Source organism: Argentina anserina, chromosome 7 (assembly GCF_933775445.1).
Source record: "Argentina anserina chromosome 7, drPotAnse1.1, whole genome shotgun sequence".
Classification (NCBI taxonomy): domain Eukaryota; kingdom Viridiplantae; phylum Streptophyta; class Magnoliopsida; order Rosales; family Rosaceae; genus Argentina; species Argentina anserina.
The window spans coordinates 12,809,423-12,836,623 of record NC_065878.1 but is presented as its reverse complement, the minus strand read 5'-3'; the positions used below and the strand labels follow the sequence as shown (position 1 = coordinate 12,836,623).

At 37.1% G+C, this 27,201-nt stretch overlaps 1 protein-coding gene across 2 annotated transcripts; it reads left to right on the top strand.

Annotated features, from left to right (window-relative positions):
- The first annotated feature begins 3,454 nt into the window (after positions 1-3,454).
- LOC126803994 (BEACH domain-containing protein C2) lies at positions 3,455-26,449 on the top strand. 2 transcript variants are annotated; one of them, XM_050531735.1, is made up of 32 exons: positions 3,455-3,603; positions 4,542-6,696; positions 7,143-7,936; positions 9,264-9,941; positions 11,192-11,326; positions 12,219-12,323; positions 12,732-12,839; positions 13,751-13,827; positions 14,025-14,106; positions 14,377-14,697; positions 14,832-15,397; positions 15,633-15,717; positions 15,911-16,105; positions 16,321-16,866; positions 16,958-17,101; positions 17,354-17,827; positions 18,895-19,037; positions 19,130-19,199; positions 19,333-19,416; positions 19,821-19,877; positions 20,024-20,092; positions 20,173-20,259; positions 20,341-20,457; positions 22,160-22,309; positions 22,436-22,520; positions 22,610-22,730; positions 22,872-22,968; positions 23,058-23,171; positions 23,328-23,697; positions 24,625-25,415; positions 25,739-25,861; positions 25,954-26,449. In XM_050531735.1, exons 2-32 carry the CDS (start codon positions 4,578-4,580, stop codon positions 26,029-26,031), a joined length of 8,985 nt encoding a protein of 2,994 aa, XP_050387692.1. In that variant the 5' UTR covers positions 3,455-3,603; positions 4,542-4,577; the 3' UTR covers positions 26,032-26,449. The 2 variants fall into 2 exon arrangements, with proteins under 2 accessions (XP_050387692.1, XP_050387691.1); XM_050531734.1 differs by having other exon boundaries at positions 4,499-6,696.
- The last annotated feature ends 752 nt before the right edge of the window (positions 26,450-27,201 follow it).

Below are 27,201 nucleotides of genomic sequence, written 5' to 3'. Positions count from 1 at the left end.
AACCAGAGAGTAAATCGAGACTGAGAGCAGAAAAAAAAGACAGAGGAGGATTAACAGTCCAATAAAGAGGACCCTCACTCTGAAAGGGAAGCTTAGTAGCTCTGTGAGCTACCGAGATAGCTTTTCTTGGAACAAAAACTCTATTTTCCTTTTTTTTAATTTCACTTATTTGCTCTATGATTGAACTTCATATGATTTTGAAGGTTCTTTAGTTAAAGATTTGGCTCTGTACATAGCCGGCCAGGCATCAACTTCGTTCATCTATATTTTAAGGTGTCGTAGCTTGAATGATTTGAATACTTATTAGTTGAATGTTCAATCCTCATCCACTTCTTTATGGTGTCGCTAAGAATTTTTGGATAATGTTTGTCCAACTGCTATATATTGACTTCTATATGTCTCGTACTCCGTTTCATTTGTTTTACCATAATACATATATACTATATAAACGAAATTACATTGTGCACTAGTGAACAAAAATTCTTGACTATGCCACTACACTAATCTATATACAGTATTCGTTTTCACATCTTATTTGTTTTTCTTTTTGATCTATTTCAGTATTTTGTTATTTTCAGTTTTCCACTACGATACATTAGTCCACTATGTTGTTGTAGCAACTGATGCTATGCATTCGAATATTGTGTCATGACTCCAAACTTGGGTAGCTATACAGCTGTCATTGATGAACTGACACTGAATGATGCTGGAAACTATTATTTCATGTGCGAACTCCATTCTGATTTTGAAGATATGAAGATTGTGATCACTGTCAATGACAAGATTGAACCTTGAAAATTAGACGATCGCGAAAAAACCACATATTTGGTGACAAAAGGATATTGGAGCCAGTGAACACAATACAAACGAGTATTGATGATTGACAACATTTAGTTAGGTGATAAAATTTTGAAGTAAGTTATATTGTTTGTGTAATATTAGAGGTAACTACTCGGCTATTACCGAGATTTTAAGCTGCTTGTAAGAAATTAAATTGCTTTAATAATATAGGTAATTAAATTTTTAATTATAAAAAAATGTGAAAAGAAATCAGCTGGTATGACCCAAAATCACGAGGAAATTAAGGTTTTTGGTTGTGGTGGCTCATATTCAATTAGCATGCTAGTGGCAATGGAGGGAGGGTCTGAGCTTTATTGGTGGCGGCATCGGGGTCACGTTCATGGGATGGAGGTGTGGCGGCGATTGCTGCTTTTTATCTAGGCTGCAACTCCTAATAGCCCAAGCCTAAACAACTCAAAACCCAGCTAAATAATATAAATAATTGGGCTATGTTCTAAACCCTAGTCAATAAGTATAGAAGAGTATAGATAGGAATGTTTGAGTGTTAGGGTTGGGGTTGTAGGATCCAAACTTATTTATTTTACTTATATGTGAATAACTAATTAAGACAAAACACACTGTGAATAACTCTTATACATTGATACAAACAATATTTTCAATTAGAATATTTTTTTCTAAGCATAACTAAGTTCAACACTTGATATTTCATCAAAAACATAACTAAATAAGTTCAATGGTATTTCATTAACATATTACAAAGAAATACACCAGACATAGATTATAAATTGACAATTCAACCAATAAGTCATTACAAGTTTCTACTCAATCAGTTGTAGGTCACCAAAAATCTATCTGCCCATTCATTAGGAGTCTCCCTTTCAGTCCAATATTTGCAATTGTTCTTACCACTACATTTTGAGATCTCTCTGCCTTGTGTCATCTAAATTCATTGTAATACATTGAGCAAACATATAATCTTTCATTAAGTAAGGGCACTGGGCAACCACAATAAATAGGCTCTAGAAATATGCACTTTCAAAAATCACTTGTCGATCGATGAGAGCTTAATGATCTGCAGCGAGTTTGAAGCCCAACAGTAGAGCTTTCGCTTTAGCACGTGGTGCAGATAAGGAGTAAGCATCTTGTGATCAGCAGCAAGCAGACCACGATCATAACTACGGGCGATCGCCGCAAGTCTGGACTGGTGGTTTTATTCCTTCCGGCTTGAAACATAGGAGAATTGAAGTTCACCTTCACAATGGTTGTGTTTGGTAGAGCTTTTTTTGGCTCTGGTGATTATAAACAAAGCCTCTTAACATGTTTGGTAAGTACTCTTATTCCTTCCAGTTTCCAAAAGCCATAGCTTTTTCCCCTTGCTTTTAGAAGTTGGTCCCCCTTGCTTTTAGAAGCCAGAAGCTTGTGAACCACGGAGCTTTCGCGATTGTGAATTAATGAAAATTTTAAAATGACATTGGGTACCCTCCAAAACATCTGCAAATTACAAGATTGTTTTGCAAACCCAAATTGTGAGAGACGTTAGTCTCATTCTCCCCCCCTCTCTCTCAAAGTTAGTACCTCAATGTTTGCTCGCTCACTCTGTGCGACCTCGAAATAACTTGTTCCAGAGGATATCATGTGCAAGTTGCCAACCTGGGTCATTAATGATTATCACATCATCTTGCACATCCTCACCTTCAAAAGCTACTTGAAATTCCGGGTGTGTAGTAACCATATTCCAAGTGGGGGATCTGGTTAAAGTTTCAAAGAAGCTCTACAATTGTTTAGCTCAATAGAGATGAGAGGCATCACAATGGATTTTCTTTTTATCAAAATAGTTTATTGTTTGTAGAGGGGTTTCACTTCTCTGATATCTTCCTCGAAGATTTTTTTATTTCCTCAAATTCTTTTAGCTATTTGAGATATTCTTCTAGAGCTTCACCTAATTGAGATATTCTTCTAGATGATACATGACAAGAATGGGGTAACTTAAATCAGAATGATATAAAGGCAAGGAAGCGGCGAACGATTAAGAATAATAATTTAAAGATAGGTAATTTGCGCGTTCTAAGGCAACTAACTGCTTGAATATTTAAGAATATAATCTTTTGGATTTTTCGGGTTGCTCGTACGAAATTACAGATTTTAATTTGTGAATCAAATTTCAGCATATTTTAGCCAGAATGTCCGTTTGAGACACATAATACTTTTATGGAATGGGAAGGATGAAAAATAGGGGGGAGGATGGGGTTTAATTCTTCGCACAAATTAGTCTCTAAGCCCAAAAAGTGTTTAATGATCGAAGTTAAATTTCAATATATTTGTAAGACCTGGTTAGGTCAGAGGGTCTGCTCTGACATGATTTTCCGAAAAATACTAAACTCTAACCTCTATACACTAATTTCCCATTCTTGTTTATGGTTTTATCCCTTGTTTTTGGCTATTCATCTGTGAATTTAGAAGCTCTAGAAAACCAAAAATCTTTTCAAAGCCCAAAATAAAAATTCTGATTTCTATGTTGGTCGATAAATAGTAACTTATCATTTTTACCTTCGAAATCCATCTATTTATTTTATTTTTGTAATGATTTTTGACTGAGCAAGCACAAGAGGCAGAGACGGTCTTATTTGTTATTACCCTGCGAAATCCACCTGCGAAATCCACCATCTCTCCTGCGCGCCCAATTCGCCTTCCCTTTCTGCAAACACCCTCTTTCCTCTTTTCTCCCTAGTTTTTTTTCCCCTTCTTCCATTTTCCGGACTCCACAGATTCATCGCCATTCTCCGGCCCGATCATTTCTTCAAGGTAATCAATTTCAACCTCAATCTCCTTCTTCGTTGACGCATTTCATTTCTAGGTTTAAATCAATCGCCATTTCCATCTGATCTGTTGCATTTCGATTCGCATTTCTTTAGCTACGATGAGCTTGCATAGTTGCTAGGTTTTGTTGCGACGATTAGGTCAGTAGTGTGATGAACAAGATCGATCTGCTGCGGTTGAAGAAACCGCAATGCACGGCGAGGTCGATCTTCGTTTCGATAGTTCAGTCTGATTAGGTCAGTAGTTTGATGAACAAGATCAATTAGGTTTTGTGAATGCGTTTACATGTGACTGTGTTGATTCCTTAGGTTGAGATCTGTGAAATCGGTACTTCTTTATCTACTGGATTAGAAGCATCTATTGCTTTCTTTGTTTCACTGTTGATGAGGACTTAAAAATTTGGAGTAAATGGTGTAGGTTTCGAAATGGAAGAAATTCGGTTTAGCTGAGTTGAAGGTAGTGATCTACTTCAGTAACTGAAATGGTCTAATGAACTATTCTGAAACGGCGAAACCTGGATTATCTTAAAATGAAGCTTAGTTGGCATATTAAGTAGAGCAGTTGGAGAGTTAATTAGGGGGATTGTTTCCTATTAAAACGAAGTTTCAAGAGGAGAAGTGTATGCGATGCAAGGGCTAAGAGCTTTTTTGGAAGTTTTCAGTGGAAATAGCCAAGGCGAAATTTCATCTCTTTAATTGATTAGAGTATTGCACACTTTTATTTTTCTTTGGTGGCACTATAGGTGGAAATGGGATGACTTTGTCAGTGTTTTAGTACCTTTGAGCTCACATGTTAGTTACTGCCAATTAGTAGTTTCTTTTTCTCTTTTAAACTGGGAGAAAGAATCATATAGTAATATTTTAATTTCTGTGTCTCACAGGTTTGCTCTGATGATATGCACGTCTCACTCTTTCTATATATAGATATCTAGGTAGCTCAGCGTATGTGGTTGTGTAACAATGGATGAAGAAGAGGATAGGAAGGAGGTAGAGAATATTTCCAGCAAGGATACAGGAAATCACGAGCTAGTTAGTGGTGTTCAGGATGATGTTGATCCATCTCCTCCAGAAACTACCGGTAATACTGATGATAAAGCTGATGCAGCACGGAATAGCGTAACATTGCAAGCAACTGATTCTGTACCTAAAGTTTTGGATCAGAAAACTACCAGTAATATTGATGGTAAAGCTGATGCAGGACGGAATAGCGTAACAGATCCTGTACCTAAACTTCTGGACGAGGACCAATTCGAGCAGGTAAACTTGAAAGATCAAGATAAGACTGCTGGTGCATCTCAAGGCAGTCAAGTGGAATCAAATCGGACATCAAATTCAGACAATGCTAGACAATCATATGGTGGGTATGAAGTTGCCTCACAGAGTTTTACATCAGAATTCGATTCGTCTATGGTTGGTGAAATGCAGGATGATCAGTCTGCCTGGAGCCCACGTCAAGACAGTCAATTTGGTCACCCTATCTACCCATCCATGTCAGCTGGTAGTTTTGATTCTTCCTCTTATTATGGGGATGTGGGTTATTCTCCTGTTAGTTCACCCCCAAAATCAAGGCAGAAACCTATGATGCCCAATGTATCTCCTGAGTTGTTACATCTGGTTGATTCTGCCATCATGGGAAAGCCTGAAAGTTTGGACAAATTAAAGAACATTGTTAGTGGTGTGGAGAGTTTCGGGACTGGGGAAGAAATGGAGAGCATTGCTTACTTGGTAGTTGATTCACTCATTGCAACAATGGGTGGTGTGGAGAGTTTTGAAGAAGATGATGATAACAATCCTCCTAGTGTGATGCTAAACTCTCGGGCTGCCATTGTCGCAGGTGAACTTATACCTTCACTTCCTGGGTTTGGTGATAGTCATGCTATTATGTCCCCTCGCACACGAATGGTTAGGGGGCTACTTGCTATATTACGGGCTTGCACAAGAAACAGAGCGATGTGCTCAATGGCTGGTTTATTAGGAGTTCTATTAAGGACAGCAGAGAAGATTTTTATGCAGGATGTTAATTCAACTGAGCAAATGAGATGGGATGGAACTCCCTTATGTTACTGCATTCAGCACTTAGCAGGGCATTCACTTAGTGTTGTTGATATGCACAGATGGTTTCAAGTCATTACTCGAACGCTCACCACAATATGGGCAACCCGGTTAATGCTTGCACTAGAGAAGGCTATGGGTGGAAAGGAGTCGAGGGGACCAGCATGTACATTTGAGTTTGATGGTGAAAGTTCAGGTTTGCTTGGTCCAGGGGAGAGCCGTTGGCCTTTTACAAATGGGTATGCCTTTGCGACATGGATATACATTGAATCATTTGCTGATACATTGAATGCAGCAACTGCTGCAGCAGCAATTGCTGCAGCTGCTGCTGCCAAATCAGGAAAATCGTCGGCAATGTCGGCTGCTGCTGCTGCCAGTGCACTTGCTGGTGAAGGCACAGCACACATGCCGCGGTTGTTCAGTTTCTTATCTGCTGACAATCAGGGGTTAGAGGCATACTTCCATGCTCAGTTTTTGGTGGTCGAATGTGGTAGTGGAAAGGGTAAGAAATCTTCTTTACATTTTACACATGCATTCAAGCCACAATGCTGGTACTTTATCGGTCTAGAGCATACTTGCAAGCAGGGGCTTCTTGGGAAAACAGAGAGTGAATTAAGATTGTATATTGATGGCTCGCTGTACGAAAGTCGACCTTTTGAGTTCCCTCGGATATCTAAGCCGCTTGCATTTTGCTGCATTGGGACTAACCCTCCTGCTACAATGGCTGGTTTACAACGTCGTCGCCGTCAATGCCCTTTGTTTGCTGAGATGGGGCCTGTTTATATTTTTAAGGAACCAATTGGTCCAGAAAGGATGTCACGTTTGGCTTCTAGGGGAGGGGATGTGCTTCCTTCTTTTGGTCATGGGGCTGGGCTACCGTGGTTAGCTACAAATGTGGAAGTGCAAAATATGGCAGAGGAAAGTTCACTTTTGGATGCAGAAATTGGAGGACTCATTCATCTTTTCTACCACCCCAGTTTGCTTAGCGGGCGATTCTGTCCAGATGCTTCCCCTAGTGGGGCCTCAGGTCAAATTTTGTATATTTTAATTAATATCTTTCTGAAATAAAAGATCTACAATGGATTGTAGATTTGATAATGTGCCTTAACTGTGTTTGGGTGCCAAATGAGGAAGGAAAAAAACATAAGAGGTAAATATGTGGAGAACTAGAAAAATGTAAATATAATTAGCTAATGCTTTTGTATGAGAAAAGGTGATAGAAAGGAAAGAGGAGAGAGCAATTAACTAATTTTCCCTTCTATGGGCATTCCTTCTGGCTATATTACTAGATATTTACTGAACAATTAAACCTGCCCTCTCCTTTTCTTTGTTGCTTTTAATTCCTCTCCTTTCCTTGCATCTTTCTCTCTCTTTGAATAAGCATGTGATATTTAGAATGATGCATCAATTTTTACATCAAGAACCTTGGTGGTGTACTGTCTTTTATTCAATTTGGTATGTATGGTTTTTCAGGCATGCTTCGACGACCAGCAGAGGTTCTTGGGCAGGTCCACATTGCTACACGCATGCGTCCTGTATCAGCTCTCTGGGCCTTCTCCTATGGGGGTCCCATGTCTTTACTACCATTAGCAGTTAGCAATGTGGATAAAGTTACTCTTGAACCACAACAAGGGAATCCCTCTTTGTCTTTGGCTACCACTGCTCTTGCTGCTCCGATATTCCGAATAATTGGCACTGCTATGCAATACCCTTGGAACAATGAAGAGTTGTGTCGTACCAGAGGGCCTGAGGTTCTTTCAAAAATCTTGAACTATCTTTTACTAACTTTGTCGTCACTTTATGCCGCAAAACATAACGGTGTGGGGGATGAGGAGCTTGTTGCTTCCGTTTTATCATTATGTCAATCTCAGCAGAAGAATTACAGACTCAAGGTGCAGCTTTTCAGCACATTGCTATTGGATCTGAAAGTTTGGAGCTTATGTAACTATGGGATACAAAAGAAGCTTCTGTCATCACTTGCAGACATGGTTTTTACAGAGTCGTCAGTAATGCGAGATGCTAATGCCATTCAGATGCTTCTTGACAGTTGCAGAAGATGCTATTGGACAATTCGTGAAAAGGATTCTGTGAATACTTTTTCTCTGTCACTTAATGAGGCAAGCCGGCCTGTGGGTGAGGTGAATGCTTTGGTTGATGAACTCTTAGTCATTATTGAACTTCTTCTAGTAGCAGCACCTCCTTCATTCGCTTCTGATGACATCCGTTGTTTACTGGGGTTCATGGTTGACTGCCCTCAACCAAATCAGGTAAATTATTTTTCCTATAATGATTTAAGTACTTCTCATTATGGTCTGTGTTTACAGCCTCTCCTTTGCGACTTTTTTTTTGGTTCGCCACCCATATGAAATCCTAAATACTTTTTACCTAGATATGTGGTGTTAGGTCAAGCGATCAATTGCTTTGGTTTCATATATATATTTTTTCTTTTTAATTTGAACTTTTAAATAGAACTATAATATCATCCCAAGGATAAGAGATGAGACACATGATAAGTTGGTCTTTGAAATGGATCTTCTTTTGTTTGTGCAACACTAAATTCTAGTAGCTTTTGAACGGCCAAATGTTTTTGACCAAATAAAACCTTGCCAATTGTCGTATCACACTAGCAGCTTCTTTGCTTATTCTGACACTGAAATGTTCTATGAGGTTGAGAGCGTATTCAAAATGATTCTTTTCCCCCTGTTTGTTCCTTTGATAATGTCGAACTAGTTGTTCCTTGTGGTGTCATTTATCTAACTTCAATTTTTACATAGCTTTGCTAGACACCATCAAGTCCATATGGTGGAAGCAGTCTTGTACTTCATTGCTGGACTATATCTTGTGGCTTTAGATGCACACCATATGGTCCACCCTTTAGTATTCATTGATAGTATATTCAGGGTGGAGAGGGGAGTGGGGATCAGTTTGAGAACTTTATTAATTTCAAATTTTTTTTTCGGTTTTACTAATGGAATTGTATTTCATGTAATAGAAGGAAGAATCTTGAACAGATGTTATTTCCAGAAATAGCTCACTCAGCTCGGATATTGATATTTTCCAATGGTCAGATTTTGAAGACATGAAATAAAATGTAGCCCTTGAGATCTTAGGTGGTGATTGTTTCGTTGTAGGGGTAGGGGATTCCATTTCTGACTCTAATAGGGAAAACATGACACCAGAACGTCCTGCTTCCCATTCTCGCGAATATTGGAGCCCATAAAGTGGCGTTTTGCATCCCATTTCCATTATACTTGCACTATCAGCAATTAATCCATTGATTTGCATTTCCAATGCTACCAAGCACTGGAATAGGAATGTGGCTTTCAATGCCCTTAGGATCAGAATAACCATGGAATTGACGAAAAACAAACCCTACCGTAGTCTCTTACTGCAATAGATGACCGAGTATTTCATATTGCCTCAATGAACTATTTTGGGTAAATTCTAAATTAATTTTACTACATTTCTGCTTAATGAAAAACTTCTGCAAAATTTTATTTCTATCTTGTCTTTTTTTTTTTTCAAATTTGAACAATAAAAACTATGTACTTATTGTATTGGTTTCTGGCTTTAAGAAAATGTCTCTTCTTGCAGGTTGCAAGGGTTTTGCATCTGATTTATCGATTGGTGGTACAGCCAAATACAGTAAGATCTCAGACATTTGCTGAGGCATTTATAGCTTCTGGTGGGATAGAGACCCTTCTTGTTTTGTTGCAACGAGAAGCCAAAGCTGGTGACTATGGTGTTCCAGAATCCGAGACTAAGAATGATGAAGTTATGTCAGTCCTGCAACCTGAGCAGGATGATGAAGTAGAACCATCAAAGGAGAAGGAAAATTCACATCAGAAAGTTGTTACATTCCAATCCCCTGATGGAGCTAGCAGTCCCATTTCTGTTTCTCCTGAGTTGAACATTGCAAGAATGACTTCTGCTCCAGAAAGTACATTTATAAAAAATCTGGGTGGTATAGCTCTCTCAATTAGTGCTGACAATGCAAGGAATAATGTTTACAATATTGATAGAAGTGATGGGGTTGTTGCCCGAATCATAGGGCTTTTAGGTGCTTTAGTTGCTTCTGGGCACTTGAAAATTGGATCAACTGCTTCCTTGGATATGACCAACAACATTTTAGGTAGTGCACTGCAAGATGGAGGGGGTAGCATGTTCGAAGACAAAGTTTCCCTGTTACTTTTTGCTCTACAGAAGGCTTTCCAAGCAGCACCAAACCGACTATTGACCAGTAATGTGTACACAGCGTTGTTGGGGGCATCGGTAAGAGTGTAATTTTTTTTTTAGGTGTTTATGTGTTTTATGTTTTTCCTTTTTAAATAACAGATTGTTTCTTCCAAAGAAGCTGCACATTCCTTTAAGTGCATTCTGTATGATGTCTTGGTAAAAGCTCATTGCCTGAAGTTATAATCATTTGTTACAGTATTTTTAATATATATGCTTGTTTCTGGGCTCATGATTTAGGACCCCATTCAATGGTCTAAATATCGCTTATCGGTTTTGTATCGGTCAAGGGAGAAAACGATATATCGAGGATATATCGATATTATCGGTTTTATCGGATTTGCTTATTTTCAATAAAATTTATAAAATTATATTTCAAAATGTACCAAATAAACTAAAGAAACGGTACTAAGTAAACTAAAGAAAATAAATACTTTATTATTTGACAATTAAAGTACACGAATGACACCTAATAATAAAAATGGGTGTTTAAGAAGGATTGTTTAGGCTCGAAATTCATTATATATATTTAAAAAAAATACAAAAGATATAAAAATTAGAAATATATATGAAAAAATGAATTTTTTTTAAAGAGCGGAAATAAATATTAAAAAAATGAAATTTTTAAAAAAAATCAGAGTTTAACCGATATATCGGAATTTGACCGATATTTGACTGATATATTGGAGTTTAACCGATATTTGACCGTTGACCGATATATTCAACCGATATGGGCAATATCGTATCGTTTTCTAAATATAACCGATATATCCGATATTTAGAACAGAGACCCCATGATAATAAAATCCAACATTGTAAATTGCATATTTTTTGGATTGAGTTTTCAGGATTGCTTCACTTTAGATAATGATACCTCAGCCGTATACTCTTACGCGGTCACTGACCTTTGCTTGCCTGTTACGGTATTCTTGAGCTTTAGTCGCTATAAATTGTTTTCTGGTTCATTTTAAAAGTTGTTTCTGTTTTTAGTTTTCTTTTGTATTGTTCGATATTTATTATTTTCCATAAGAGACATAAACCTTGTTTAAAAAGAAGATATAATTGAGTGGGAAGTTCATCAAACAACTAATGCCACAATCTCGAACTTCACTATAACCCATGTAACAGTCAGTGCCACACGATCACACAATTAAACACAATAATATTTACAAAATGATTAACCTCTTGTAAAGTACATTGTAAGAGTAGATGTTCACTTGACTTTATGCCTGCTAAAAGGGTGTACACATTGAACATGTAAAAACATGATATCTTCTTCTTCTTTACAGATAAATGCCTCGTCAGCTGATGAGGCGCTGAACTTCTATGATTCCGGTCATCAATTTGATCATGTGCAGCTGCTTTTGGTTCTCTTGCGGTCACTTCCGTTTGCACCCAAGGCTGTGCAAACCCGGGCTCTTCAGGTATTACATTTATGTTTCCAAATTCTTTTTGGTTTGCATACTGTGTTGGTTATTCAATGAGAATTGTCTGTAGTTAGAATGGACAGGCATAACTTTAATGCCTACATGAGCTGTGATACAAATGGTGAGTCACACGGGAACACCTGAACCATGTGATTTCCTAGGCTGTAGGCCCTAAAGAGCTATGGATTGAGGTTGCAATCCTTAATAAAACGAAGTGGGTTCAGCCTATATAGATTTTAAGACTTGAGCAATATGTCCAACTGTGTGGGATGAACTTAATACCAAAATGCAAATTTTCAAGTAATTGCTGACTGTAACTTTTAGTTTTGATGAAAATCAGCTGTAACCATTTAGGTTTCATGGCTGTGACTTGTGAGTCTTTGACTTAATATTTAATGGGTAATGAGGAATCCGAGAACGTGAAACATCAGACGAAATACTGGACGAGTTTCTTTATATTAGGATATTATTTTGTATACATATCTAATGAATTATTGAATCATCAAACTTTTGGATCTTATGATGATGCATATGTTGGATTATAATCGTGATGTTTTAGGTTTTTAGGTTTGAAATATTATTACTTTATTATAAATTAATTTAATGTTGGTTAATTATTTTTAAACCGCAAATGCTTATGCATCCATGCCATGATGCTTTTACCTTGCGTCATGATCAGTAAAGCACCTTGCATGCTCCTGTGAGAACATGGAGTTTTAGTTGAGGATAACAATTTTGACGTTTCTTGAATATAATGTTCTAAGAGGGTTTTGTTAGAAGTGCTACAATTTTGTACAGCAGGCTGTATGTCTTGCCTGCATAGGTTGCCTTGTTAAATTCCCGTTGATGTTTATTCACATTCTGAGATGTTTTTTCTATATGATTTCAGGATCTTCTGTTTTTGGCTTGCAGTCAATCAGAAAATCGAAGCAGTCTTACAAACATGGAGGAATGGCCTGAATGGATTCTTGAGGTTCTCATCTCTAGCTATGAGGTAACACATGTAATCTCATTCTCAAGGATTCATTATTGAATCTTCCTCTAGGCATTACAAATAAAAGTTTGAAACACACCGACTTCCTCTACGGTTACTGGTTAAAAGGGGGGGGGGGGGAGGGGAATTCTTAAGTTTAACATTCTATTGATGAGGAATATAATTAAATACTACTTTTCGTCCAACTGAAATATAATTAAGGTTATACTCCTACCTTTTGTTGCATCGATGGTGCCTGTATTAAGTTTAACGTTCTATTGATGAGGAATATAATTAAATACTACTTTTCGTCCAACTGAAATATAAGTAAGGTTATATTCCTATTTTTTGTTGCATCGATGGTGCCTGTATTATCCAATTGCAGATACACTAATGGCATGTTTCAAAACTTGTGTTATTTATTTTTAGATGGGGGCAAGCAAACATTCTGATTCTGTAAGGGACATGGAAGATCTGATACACAACTTCCTGATTATAATGTCAGAGCATTCAATGCGCCTGAAGGATGGATGGAAGGTTCGTATTATTTTTATTTCCCAATATTTAATCATTGTCCTCTTAGTGATAGTGGGTTGTGTAAATGTAGATTTTGGGATTATTATTCTGCATTCTAAAATGCTCAGACCATTCCTCTGTTTGACATAGTTTATTGTGTATGTCATTTTAGTCTCAGCATTTGATTCAAGTTTACTCGGACAGGTGGTTCTAAAACGTCACTGCATAGTAACATTTGCACTTCTGTCCATATGAAAAATTTTGTGCACCATCAAAATACTTCAAATGAAGTCCGGAAGAAATTAGAAATTGTGCAGAATAGACAACATGCAAACTGTTGTCATTTTGGGAACCTCAAAGTCGGGAATATTCTCTACTCCTGTCTTTCAATTATATATGTCATAATTTTGTGGCTTCAGTTTAGCTGGTCTGTTAAGTGGGTCAAGATTGATATGCTTTTAAAAGGCCAAAGTGCTTTGGGTTTACTGTGTCTTGTTTCTTTTCTGCCACTTTTCTTTGGGTCTTAATTTTTATCCCATATTCAGTAGTTCTACTCATGTCATTTGGTTTCTCTTGAGTACCTTCTGCTTTTTGACAATTCCCTCTTTCTCCATTATTCTGCTCCTAGGTCCCTGCTACATGCTTTGATAAGTCAAATAATCTTTATTTTTGAACAGTATAACCCACTATTTAATTTGTTCTTAGGTTCTCTATGGCTCATTGTATTTCAATGATGATTGATGCCCAGGTCAGTGACCAACAAACTGGCTGACTGGGCTGTGCCATTCCTAGAATTTGAGTCTTGATTATACCATGTTTGCAGTCAATTTGACTTTCCGCGTATGCTACCTGTGCTTATATCAATGTATACTAATTCTGATGCTGATTAGAATGAATCAGTTTTATTCATATTCTATCATCTCCCTTTACAGGATATTGAAGCTACAATTCATTGTGCAGAGTGGCTTTCTATAGTGGGTGGATCAAGCACAGGAGAACAACGGGTTAGGTATTCATGCTATATCTCTGTCACTCTGTACGTTTTCCAAGTTTGTCAAGATTCATGAATCTGGTATCATTGAAGCAGTTTCTAAAGCATGACTATTCTACTGCGTCAATTGGAACCATTTTAGTGTTTCAAATGTTGCTCAAAACTCAAATATTTTTTCATCTACCCTAATGGGCTATATGCTTCGTATTTGGAAGGCGTGAGGAATCTTTGCCCATATTTAAAAGGAGGCTTTTAGGTGGTTTGCTTGACTTCGCTGCTAGAGAACTCCAATATCAGGTAATCTTCAAATTTAACCAGTTACTTACTGTATCATCATTGAGCTGCTACTCATAATTTTTTAAAATCATTTCCTTCAAAAAGAGGAATAGTAATTACATCTTAACCCCCCCCCCCCCCCCAAATATGGGTTATTCCTTGTTTTCTTTCCTTTCAATAGTCATTTCCATTTCATTCTTCAGTTTTATAATATTAATATTTGTTATTCTAAGGTGTTTAGTTGAGAAGAAAAAGTCAATCATGTTTATATCCAGCTTCTCTTTTCTGCAGACCCAAGTTATTGCTGCGGCATCTGCTAATGTTGCATCAGAGGCTTTATCACCAAAAGATGCCAAGGCAGAAGCAGAGAATGTGGCTCAACTTTCGGTAGCATTAGTAGAGAATGCAATAGTGGTACTAATGCTTGTTGAGGATCATTTACGGTTACAGTGCAAACTGTCTTCCGCTTCACGTGCACCAGATAGTTCTCCATCTCCTCTTTCTCTTGTATCTCCCCTTAATAACCAATCAAAGTCATCAAATACAGTTGGTGGCGGGACTTCGGGTGATCGTAGCTCATTGTCTAGTGATTCCGGGGGACTTCCTCTTGATGTATGTAGTATTCTGTTGTCTTTGCCATGGTGGCCATATTGTCAACTTTAATTTTGTTTTCCCACTGTTATGATTCGTTCTGTCCAATACATTATTAATTTTCTCATGGAACTTTCACTTGTAATTTGGATCAGCTTCTTGCTTCAATGGCTGATGCAAATGGTCAAGTATCTGCAGCAGTGATGGAACGTCTTACTGCTGCTGCAGCGGCTGAGCCTTATGGATCTGTTGCATGTGCTTTCGTATCATATGGAAGCTGTACTATGGATCTAGCAATGGGGTGGAAGTATAGGAGCAGATTGTGGTATGGAGTGGGCATTCCTTCAAACACAGCAGCCTTTGGTGGGGGTGGCAGTGGTAGGGAATCATGGATGGCTGCACTGGAGAAGGATGCAAATGGAAATTGGATCGAGCTTCCATTGGTAAAAAAGTCTGTTGCAATGCTCCAAGCTTTACTATTAGATGATTCGGGACTTGGTGGTGGACTTGGCATAGGTGGTGGATCTGGCACTGGAATGGGAGGCATGGCAGCACTATACCAGCTATTGGACAGTGACCAACCATTTTTATGCATGCTTCGAATGACACTTCTTTCGATGAGGGAAGAAGATAATGGTGATGAGAGCATGCTTATGACGAATTTAAGTATAGATGATGGGAAATCAGAAAGAAGGAAACCACGATCAGCATTGTTATGGAGGTAATTTAACCATAACTTCTTTTCCGAGTTTGTTCCTACACTTATAGCTTTTCACTTACCCTCATCCTCCTTCCATTCTTTTCCATGTTTCCCTCAATGATTTCTAAATGTTTTTGATGCTTTGTCTTGACATTTTGATATGCATACACACTGCAAGTATACCAAAACAAAGTTTGATTCCTTATGTGCATGTTCACCAATTGTTGCATCATCATTCATGTTACTGATTTTGCAGTGTGCTTTCACCTGTTCTAAACATGCCAATTTCTGATTCCAAGAGGCAGAGAGTTTTGGTTGCTTCCTGTGTTCTCTACTCAGAGGTTAGTCCCCTTGAGTTTTTTGTCACATCATTATATGTTAGCTTTGTTCTTATCCTTTGTCATTACCACTTAAAATTTTATGATAAAGAGTTTCATTATACCTTACCAGCTTACCTTGTACAGTTGTACTCCAGAGTTTCTTGATTATCAATTGGTAATTATATTAGTCACCTTAGTTTGGCTTGTATTGCAGTTATATCATGCTGTTGGCAGGGATGGACAACCTCTCCGGAAATTGTACCTTGAGGCCATTGTACCTCCATTTGTCGCTCTTTTGAGGAGATGGCGGCCCCTTTTAGCTGGAATTCATGAACTTGCAACTGCTGATGGTTCAAATCCTCTTATGGTTGAAGACCGTGCATTGGCAGCTGATGCCTTGCCAATAGAGGTCAGTCTCTTTACTTATCTATTTGGTTTTTCTGTTTGCACTTGGTCTTTAGTAAATTATTCTTGCACATACAATTGGAATTGGCAATGTTATCTTTTCATCATTAAGAGTTTAATGATCTGTGTCTTATTCTATGTAGCTGTCACTATCTGTTTCTCATGGAGTCGCTGTCTGTAAATGTCTTGTTCTTATACATGTGCTACATCTTCTTTCAGGCTGCTCTTGCAATGATTACTCCAGCTTGGGCCGCTGCGTTTGCATCACCACCTGCTGCAATGGCACTGGCAATGATAGCAGCTGGTGCCTCTGGTGGAGAGACTCCAGCTCCTCCAACAGCTTCTCAACTTAGGCGTGACTCGTCATTGCTTGAGCGGAAGACTACTAAGCTTCAAACGTTTTCAAGCTTTCAAAAACCTTTAGAGCAACCTGACAAAGCACCACCTCTACCAAAGGATAAGGCCGCTGCAAAGGCTGCTGCCTTGGCTGCGGCACGTGATCTTGAACGTAATAATAAAATCGGTTCTGGAAGGGGTCTTAGTGCTGTGGCAATGGCCACATCTGCACAGCGGAGGAGTGCTGGTGACATGGAGCGTGTGAAGAGATGGAATGTTGCTGAAGCAATGGGAGTTGCCTGGATGGAATGTTTGCAGCCAGTTGATACCAAATCAGTCTACGGAAAAGGCTTTAATGCTTTATCATATAAGTTTATCGCTGTTCTTGTGGCAAGTTTTGCTTTAGCAAGAAATATGCAACGATCTGAGGTTCCACTCATACTTTATCTTATTTGATTTTATTACTTTCAAAAGACTTTCAAGTGTAACATATGAGATTAATTTATTTCTTCCTCTCCAGGTTGATAGACGTTCTCAAGTTGATCTGATAACTCGTCATCGTTTGGGCAAAGGAAGCCGTGCATGGCGCAAGCTCATGCATTGCTTGATTGAGATGAAGTGTCTTTTTGGGCCATCTGGAGACCAATTATGCAATCAATCACCTGTATGATTTTTTTTGGGCCATCTGTAGATTTTTTTTTAGTTATCCTGCAATTATCAAAAAAATTCTGCTATACTACCTCGTGCTTTGTTGAAAACCTTTTTCCTTACACAAGATGTTATGCAATATTCATGTTCATGCATCTATATTTGATATCATTTGATACTTTTCTTTAACTTACTCCTTTGTATCTTTCTGAGTTATCTATGTTCATATCCTTGAAACACATTTCTAAAATAGTTTTAAATTCTTTAGGTTTTCTGGAAGCTAGACTTTATGGAAAGTTCTTCTAGGATGAGACGATGCGTGAGGAGGAATTATGAAGGTTCTGATCATTTTGGTGCTGCTGCCGATTTTGAGGATCCTATTAAGACAAAAGAGCAGGATGTCATAAGCTCCTCAAATGCTTCTATTTTGGCAGCAGAAGTGATTGCCATGGAAGCAATACATGATGATGATGAACAAGGGGAAATTGAAAATATGGATGGTAGAGCCTATGGTATAGAAGAGAATATGGAGAGTCAGTTGCAACTGTCTGAAACAGGTGAAAAAAACTTGCAGGCACCTGCCGACTCTGATGATACTGAAGTTTCTGGTGAACCAGGCTTGGTCCAAAGCTCGTCACCAATTGTGGCTGGGTATGTGCCTAGTGAACTTGACGAAAGAATTGTTCTTGAACTTCCTTCATCAATGGTTCGGCCATTGAGGGTTATAACTGGAACATTTCAGGTAAGTTTAACACTCCTACTTGTGATATTTAAGTCAGTAGGTGTGTTTTGGTTCTGTTATATCTAGATGAGTTGTCCTGAAGGGAGTAAGCGATGATGGAAAATCTCTTAGCTTTACGCAATGAGAGCCAAATCAAGAAACTAGAACTAACAAAATGTCTTATAGTTAGAATGATTACATCAAAGTTTTTTTCTTTCTCAAAAAAAAAAGAAAAAAGAATGATTACATCAAAGCATGATGTTATAGATTCGCTTGGTATATCACATTCTGATTTTTAGTAAGAGCGTCTTGGATGAGGGAAAAGATGATGGAATTTAATTGAAAGTGAGGATTCCATGGTTCCTAAAAACCAATTCCCTTGTTTGGCATCATCAAAAATAAATTCAAAAATTTCTGTGGAATAGATAACAAAGGAATTCGTAATTTGAATTCCTCACTTGAATTCCCCACAAAATATGTCATTGACAACATTCTTGCAATGTTCAATTATCTTTCCAAAATAATTTTTTTAATAATTTAATATTTTAAAAATGTTTCAAACTTTCTTAATCTATTACACACCCACATAAATATAACCAAATAATAAAATTTGCAATTGACGGATTTTAAGATGTCATCATTTATAAATTCATACGGATTTCAAAATTTTCTCATTGAAATGCATCAGAAAGAAACTTTGTAATTATTATATGCTTTCTATTATAAAGCATGGTAATTTTGTCCTGCTCAAAGGGCCATGCTGGCCCCTTTTGGCTGCCAAAGTCAATGTATAATATCAAAATCTGGTTTTGAGCTGGAAATGTTTTCCCTTCTCTAATTTGGGTCCAAATTCCAAATTAGAGACATATGGTCTGTATATCCTCTCATTTGTTTTATGTGCTGCACTTCTCTTCATTTCCTGCATAATAATGGTGATTGTTTTCAACTTGTTCATAGAAATGGTAACAATATACTTTTTTTGATAACCAACACCAGACTTGGTTACAAAAAAGATTCTTAGATCCATTTAATTTTGTTTTTTATTGATGCGGTTGGTTATATGTATGGGATTCTGTGTATTATTTCAGGTAACAAGTAGAAGAATAAATTTTATAGTCGATAACAGTGATATGAATGGTTCATTGGATGAACTAGATTGCAAGGATATGAGAGAAGAACATAAGGATCGTAGCTGGTCTATGTCATCCCTTCATCAAATATACAGCCGAAGGTGAGTTAGTGTCAGTCAAGCGAAGAGGTCTATCCTGTACTTCATGCCTTTCATTTTTCTGGATTATTCTTAATGAGTTATTCTTGTTATAGATATCTCTTAAGAAGAAGTGCTCTGGAGCTATTTTTGGTTGATCGTTCGAACTTCTTCTTTGATTTTGGGGTAAGTCTTGCTATATATATTTTTTCCATTCCTAGTTGCTGGGATTGTGATGATTTCATAACATTCGTGATACTCCTGTGAACCAATACATTATGTCGGTGAATTTTACTCCTAACAACTTCTATTTCCGCAGAGTACGGAAAGTCGGAGAAATGCATATCGAGCAATAGTTCAAGCACGGCCTCCCCATTTGAATAATATATATCTGGCAACTCAGGTTTTCACCCTGCCTTATATTTTCAGATGTATAATTGAATAGGGGTTTGCTTTTGTATGGCCAGCCTTACACTAAATAGAGTTGTTTCAGAACAGGATTGCTCCACTCCAGCTAGCACTAAATTGTGCACTACCATTAGTATAAATGAGAAAAAAAAAAAACTGAAATCCTGACTGATACAGAAGCCCCTCCGAATATGGATGGATAAAATTAACTAGGAGGCTGCTAAAATGCTTTTGTCTAAGAGTGATCTATTGAAAAACCATCAAACGCATATACTCTAGAATTTGTAAATGACTTGTTTTGCTTGGTGTAAATGGTTATGACCTAAATAAATTACTTCATGTCTTAATATGGATTATTATATCTGATAGCTTATCTATCAATTTTTATTTTTATTGTAGAGACCTGAACAACTTTTGAAGAGAACACAGCTTATGGAACGTTGGGCTAGGTGGGAGGTATGAGGAGTACAGCTTATTCAGATGAAATAATAATACATTTACAGTTTTTCTTCCGTGCTACTAATTTCAATTTTATGTTCTACAATATGGTATGTATCAAATAGAAGGGGAAAATAACTAGCAGAAATTGCAACATTTTGCAGATCAGCAATTTTGAATATCTAATGCAGCTCAATACCCTTGCGGGGCGTAGTTACAATGATATCACTCAGGTAGAGTCATCTGGATAGTTTTGTGTAGATGTGGATTTAACATAATTATGTGCCTCTCACATTTCTTTTATTTCTTCCAGTATCCTGTTTTTCCATGGATCCTTTCTGATTACAGTTCAAAGAGTTTGGATCTTGCAGACCCTTCTTCATATCGTGACCTTTCAAAGGTGGTATCATTAGAATGCTGCACAGTTTTGATCTAGATTGGGCATGCTATGATGCTAAATAAGTTTTTGTGTCCAATACAGCCTGTTGGTGCTTTGAATTCTAATCGTCTAGAAAAATTTCAAGAGAGATATTCCAGCTTTGAGGACCCAGTCATACCCAAATTTCATTATGGTTCTCATTATTCCAGTGCCGGAACAGTAGGTTTTCTAAACTTTATGATTTCATCATACCTTTGAACTCTTTTCATATCCGCGAAACCATATACAAATCCTTGCTAAGATGTTGATGATAAAAAATAAAATAAAATAAAATAAAATATGTTTCTCATACATATATCGATATGCTCTAGATATATATGAAAATAAAGGCATCAAGTGCATATCTTAATTTAAATTAACTTCCGTTGATTCTTTTTGTTCGAGGGTTTTCATTCCTGAAGGAATACCATATCAATACTCCTGTGTTACTTAATTGGAGAAAAGGATGTAGGTACCACCCAAAATTATTCACTTTTCACCCATCCAGTTGCAAAATAAACTTCTTCTATACTAATTATAGTTTTCATTTATATTAGACATTTAGAGAAAATGATCCCAGTGAACAGTACTTATGTAAAGATAAAAGGCAAAATTTCCAAAATACACTCCAAACTTGGCTGAAATTCTCAATTTGCACCTTGAACTTGCATTTGAGTCAATTTACCTCTTGAACTTGATAAAAATTGCTGATTTGCATCCTATTCGTTAAATTTAACTGTTTTTATCCAATTTTGCGTCACATGTCATGCAACATGAGGAGTAATGTTGTCATTTTCAATTTATATTTTTCTTCAAAACAAATAAAAATATTCTTTCAAAGGAGGATTATTTTTTTAATCAAATTATTTTTTGACATCTTTTTTCTACATACTTAACCCTATTTTGAATTATTTATTCAACATACTCACCCATTCAAATATAGTGTGTTGTGTATATATCTATTTTTATATGTATTTATTTTTAATTTTCTAGGTATTTATTTATATTTTCCAATATCTTTTAACATACCATATCACGTAAAATAATAAATATATAAATTAATAACATGTTTCGAAAAAAATATAAAAACAGTAGTAAGTGTTCCTCTTAAGTAATTTTATTAATTTATTTCATTATTAAATATGAATAAATATATAATGATAATATTGCCCTTCAAATGCATGACATGTAACTTAAAATTGGATGGAAAACATTAAATTTAACGAATGTGGTGCAAATCGGCAATTTTTACCAAGTTTAGGAGGTAAATTGACTCAAATGTAAGTTCGGGGTGCAAACTGACAATTATGACCAAGTTTAGGGGTGCAAATTGGCATTTTTGCCAAAGATAAAATCATGTGCGTTTAAAATAATTAACTTGTACGAATTCTTTGAAGTTATGGCTAGTTAATGTTATACCATCTAGGGTAAGAGAATGTGCTCTGTACTCTAGATGCAGTACAATACAGTATTAATTTCATATTATTCTGGGGTTTAGTTCAATTTGAAAGCTTTCTCATAGCTTTAAGAACTGCTAGCTAACAGCATGTGATACGCAATGTCTCTCATGTGTTGTGTTTGAAAGTTATTTGGCATTGGATATACAATGATTTCTTAGTGTTGTCTTTACATGAATGCGTAAAAGAATACAAAAGCTTTTACTTTTGGTATTATAAACACGAGTAACACCCTAACATGAAGGGTTTTTTTTTTTGGCTTTTGTGATGGAACTTATATTGTATTTGATAATATGGTTTCGATTCACTATAACTGATGCTTTCTATTTACACTTTTAAGCTTTCACTTTTTATGTATGGAGATATCAGTTTTAGAGTCAACTGGGTCTGTCCCCATGATATCTACTAAATTTATTTTATTGCAGGTGTTATATTATCTTGTTAGAGTTGAACCGTTTACAACTCTGTCAATTCAATTGCAAGGCGGAAAGTTTGATCATGCAGATCGGATGTTCTCAGATATTGCTTCTACTTGGAATGGAGTTACTGAAGACATGAGTGATGTGAAGGAATTGGTATGGTGTCTGGCCATTTCATGAAAGTTTTATCTTAACCAATTTTATGATTGAAGAAACTGCAATTATGGACTAGTTTATTAATCATTTCTCTGGGTTTATTAATTTATCTGTTATATACCTTAGGTTCCTGAGTTGTTCTACCTACCTGAGATCTTAACCAATGAAAATTCAATCGATTTTGGTACAACTCAAACAGGCGGAAAACTTGGTACGTTTAAGTACACTGCTGGTGGAAGATATCAGTTGTTGTTGTCAATTGTTTTAAGGTTGATTCTTGTGCTTTCTGATTATCATCAGGTTCTGTCAAACTTCCACCATGGGCGGAAAACCCAATTGATTTCATTTATAAGCACCGGAAGGCTCTTGAAAGTGAGCATGTATCTGCACATTTGCATGAATGGATTGATCTTATATTTGGGTAGGTTTCTTTAGGATGACAAATTTTTTATTTCCCCGGCGTGTTTATGTTTGTCGTTGTTGTTTTGCTATTTTATCTTTTAGTGTTCGACTGCACATAGCAGCATTGAGAATCTGTTGATCAATAGTTTTAAATATTCAGGTATAAGCAACGTGGAAAAGAAGCTATATTGGCAAATAATGTTTTCTTCTACATCACCTATGAAGGGACCGTTGATATTGATAAGATATCGGACCCAGTAAGTCCAGTTTCCTTTGGAATCTGGCTGCTTGTTTTTTTTATTTGTTGATTGAAAATTTTTTCTTTTCATTTGTTTTCCCGAAACAGGTACAACAGCGTGCAACACAAGACCAGATTGCATACTTTGGCCAAACGCCATCACAACTTCTTACCATCCCTCACTTGAAAAAGATGCCATTAGCAGATGTTCTTCATTTGCAGGTAATTTTATCCTCTAAAAAAATTGTAACGCTGAACTTTTCAGATGCTTTTTGATTTCAACTAAAGCATATATGGTATCAAATTATTATATGCATTTATTGCATTACAGTGTTTCCTTTTTTCTGAGAGTTTGTCATGATTGACTTGCATTGTCAGACCATCTTCCGAAACCCAAAAGAAGTCAAACAATATTGTGTTCCTACTCCTGAGCGTTGCAATCTACCTGCAGCAGGTATTCATGCATCTTCAGATAGTGTCGTAATTGTTGATATGCATGCACCAGCAGCGCATATTGCACAACACAAGTGGCAGCCGAACACACCTGACGGTCAAGGTATGCCTTTCCTCTTTGAACACGGAAAGGCTGCAGCAAGTTCCACTGGTGGAGCATTTATGCGTATGTTCAAAGGGCCTGCCGGATCTGGTTCTGAGGATTGGCTTTTTCCTCAAGCGCTAGCATTTGCTACATCTGGAATCAGAAGCTCAGCTATAGTTTCCATAACATGCGACAAAGAAATCATCTCCGGTAAGTTATCATTTCGTAATTTAGATAGACTGAAGAAAGCAAAGCAATGGGTGTAAAAGAGAAATTAAAGTGAAACATGAATTCTAAGAGTGTATACACCTTTTTATATTTGGTATTTTAGGAGCATTTTATTGTGGTTATGTTTCGGTCAACAAGGTTTTATGAACTGTAAGTAGTAGCAGACATTTAGCATCGCTTAATGAATTGGGATCAAAATGTGAACTTAGAGGGGTTTGATGTTTTGTAATAGAAGGGTAACCTATGGTTTTTGGTAGAATTAGAATAATGAGACTAGGAGGGGGTAAGAATATCTTAAAGACAAGATCACCAAGAGTAAGAATGGAATATCTTATTTCTTGCATTCAAGTCTCCCTTACAATGATCAAGATGCCTGTGTTTATTGCTAAAGATAATGTTAGATCTTAAAATAAAATACCCAATAGTAATCCCAATTCCCAACATACATGAGAATTCTTAATATAACTACACCAAATTAGTCCAAACATATATAACTTGAAGAACATAAAATGGTACTTTAACAATATCAGGCTAGCCCATTCTACATCATTAATTGACTCAAATAGGTTGTACGATGCAAAGGATAATGGAAATGTCATATATATCACAAGGAAAAATTGGATTTTGTCAATCTCGTTGGTGCTTGTTTGATTAGACTTGTTTTCATCCTCTGTGTGTATCCATAAATTAGCTTGTTAAAAGTGAGAATTAGTTAAAACAAAAGAAAGTGTTAGTAAAAGATACTGCTGGTAAGAATTGGCCTAATTTGTAGATAAATCAGTATGTGATTGTTTGGCTCAAAATTATGTTGGTGTGTTGTAGGTAACAGCATCACAACTCTATGAAGTCTGTCTCATTTCATTTCAGTAAATTGGTATCTGAAGGATCCTTTTTTTGGCTTGTAACTAGGTGGGCATGTGGATAACAGTGTCAAACTAGTTTCATCAGATGGAGCAAAAACCTTGGAGACAGCCTTTGGCCACTGCGCTCCAGTCACTTGTCTTGGACTTTCACCTGATAGCAACTACCTTGTGACGGGATCTCGGGATACTACTATTTTACTTTGGAGAATACATAGAGCATTTACTTCACGCTCAAGCAGCGGATCAGAGTCCTCTAATAGGACAGGTACATCAAGCACAGCCAGCAATAGTAATTTATCACATGCATTGGCAGACAAAAGCAGGAGGCGTCACATTGAAGGTCCCATACACGTTCTTCGAGGCCACCAGAGGGAAATACTCTCTTGCTGTGTGAGTTCAGATCTTGGGATAGTTGTTTCATGCTCCCAATCAACAGATGTGCTCTTGCATTCTATAAGAAGAGGTCGGCTGATCAGAAGGCTACCTGGTGTGGAGGCCCATGCTGTCTGCCTCTCATCTGAGGGAGTTGTGTTGACTTGGAATAAAACACTGAATACTTTGAGTACCTTTACCCTTAATGGGTCTCTCATTGCCAGAGCTCAGTTATCGGTTTCTGGTAGCATCAGTTGTATGGAAATTTCTGTGGATGGATGGAGTGCTTTGATAGGAATAAACTCGTCTATGGATACTGATAGATCCTTCAGCAGCAGCTGGGATTCTAAGCTTAAGAACACAGACTTTGAGGATCTTTCTCGAGAGTCAGAGAAAACTGAGGAAATCAAAAGATTGGATACTCCATCACCTTCAGTTTGCTTCCTGGATATTCATACACTGAAGGTATGTGAAATGCAATTTCCTTTTTATTGTTTACTGTTTTCAACTTGAATCGGCTACTGTATAACATTTGGGTAGTATTTCATATATTTAGGACAGAACATACTAGAACTGTACGTGGTTGGGTCTTGTTCACATTGTTTAGTTTTTGGGACATAATCCCACTCCAGTTATTCTTTTTCAATGCATATGTTGCACTGTTCGATGTGTCTCCTCAGGGTTTAATCATACCCAGTTGATATTATGCCAAATATTGTGACGCAATCTCTCTGGGTATGCATGTTAGGCCCCATCTTATAATAAACCTGTAATACTTGTGTCTACAGGTTTTTCATATATTGAAGTTGGGAGAAGGAAAGGAGATCACATCTCTTGCTCTAAACGCAGATAATACAAACCTTCTGGTGTCGACTGCGGATAAACAGTTGCTAATATTCACTGATCCAGCTGTAAGTCAAACTTTGATTTCATAAATAATTCACTTTATAGGATATAAACTTTTTAACTTAGAATCACCATAATTGCTCCTCATTGCTTGCAGTTGAGCTTGAAAGTGGTGGATCAAATGCTCAAGCTTGGTTGGGAAGGTGATGGGCTGAGTCCCTTAATAAAGTCATAGTTTTAGGCCATACTTTAAAAGGATTAAGAAGATACCCGATACCTTTATAGGACAAAAGCTTCAAGGGCATGTTAGCTAGCCCTGTCTTGAAGCTTGAGCAGATTCATTCTATTTCAGTTTGGAGCTGTGTTTTGACTTATGAGTGTAACACATGTGTATTAGATAGGCAGGTGAACCCTAAATTGCATGCTCGGAGGTACAGGTTTAGATTGCTGTGAGGTTGGTGTTTCTTTCGTTCTTTGACTCGATTGAGTTGTAAGTATGTAGATTGAAATTGATGAGCTAAAAGCTCTCGAGACCTTCATTTTTTTTCATTGATTTTTTTTTTGTTAGTTAATGAAAATATAGTTGATTTGTCAGCAGAACTCAATAGAAACTTGACGTATTGATTGGAACAAAGGTCATCGGAACAGGTTCTATACTTTATTTTAGAAAGAATCCTAGACTTCATTTGATCGAAGTTGGATATGCAAAATTGGAAATTGTTTTTATCTTAGATTTCGAGTATGATTACTCTTCCTGATTACATCCGATTATGCCCTATTTTTCCTTATTCACCCTCGTCTGCAATCTTGGAAGTCACTTGTCAAATCCTCTACTTTCATTCAGTCCCACCTCCGCACCACCGTCGACCAAAGTGACTCTCACCTTCTCCTTGTCACGGCTTATCCTGGTCGTTTCTGTTTGCACTGGAATACCCCAAAATTTGGTGAACACTCCACGCTTCCAACTCAGATAATTTTCTTAGATGAAAAGTATGGGGTGTTACTAGGTGTGGCATGTTATGATTCTAATGTAACTCAGTCATGTGCAGCATCTTAGGGTTTATATATTCTGCTGTATAATCTTTTGTAGGAATCGAAGAAAATATTGCTATTTCAATTTTATTTCCCTTCTCTCTTTTTTAGATGTAGTCTCTAGCTTGGGGGCTGGGCAACCGGCGTCTCCGCCATATGGCGTTCATATTCGGTACCCGGAGCCGTCGCAACAGTGGTATCTACCTCTGCCATATGGCACCCACCTCAGCTGCAACAGTGGTATCAACTATTTTTCCTGATGAATCCTTATCCTCGTCACAGCCAAAGCCTACTCCACCACCCCACTCATCACCACCGCCGCGTTCGCAGATCCAAGTGATTTAAGGAGACGCAATGAATTATAAGAGAAAAG

Excerpts from the sequence above, each read along its gene's own strand:
- LOC126803994 (XM_050531735.1), top strand. The coding sequence starts at position 4,578 with ATGGATGAAGAAGAGGATAGGAAGGAGGTAGAGAATATTTCCAGCAAG. Across the intron at positions 22,521-22,609 it reads TCAAACAGGCGGAAAACTTG|GTTCTGTCAAACTTCCACCA; the intron begins GTACGTTTAAGT and ends GATTATCATCAG. Across the intron at positions 25,862-25,953 it reads TAATATTCACTGATCCAGCT|TTGAGCTTGAAAGTGGTGGA; the intron begins GTAAGTCAAACT and ends CATTGCTTGCAG.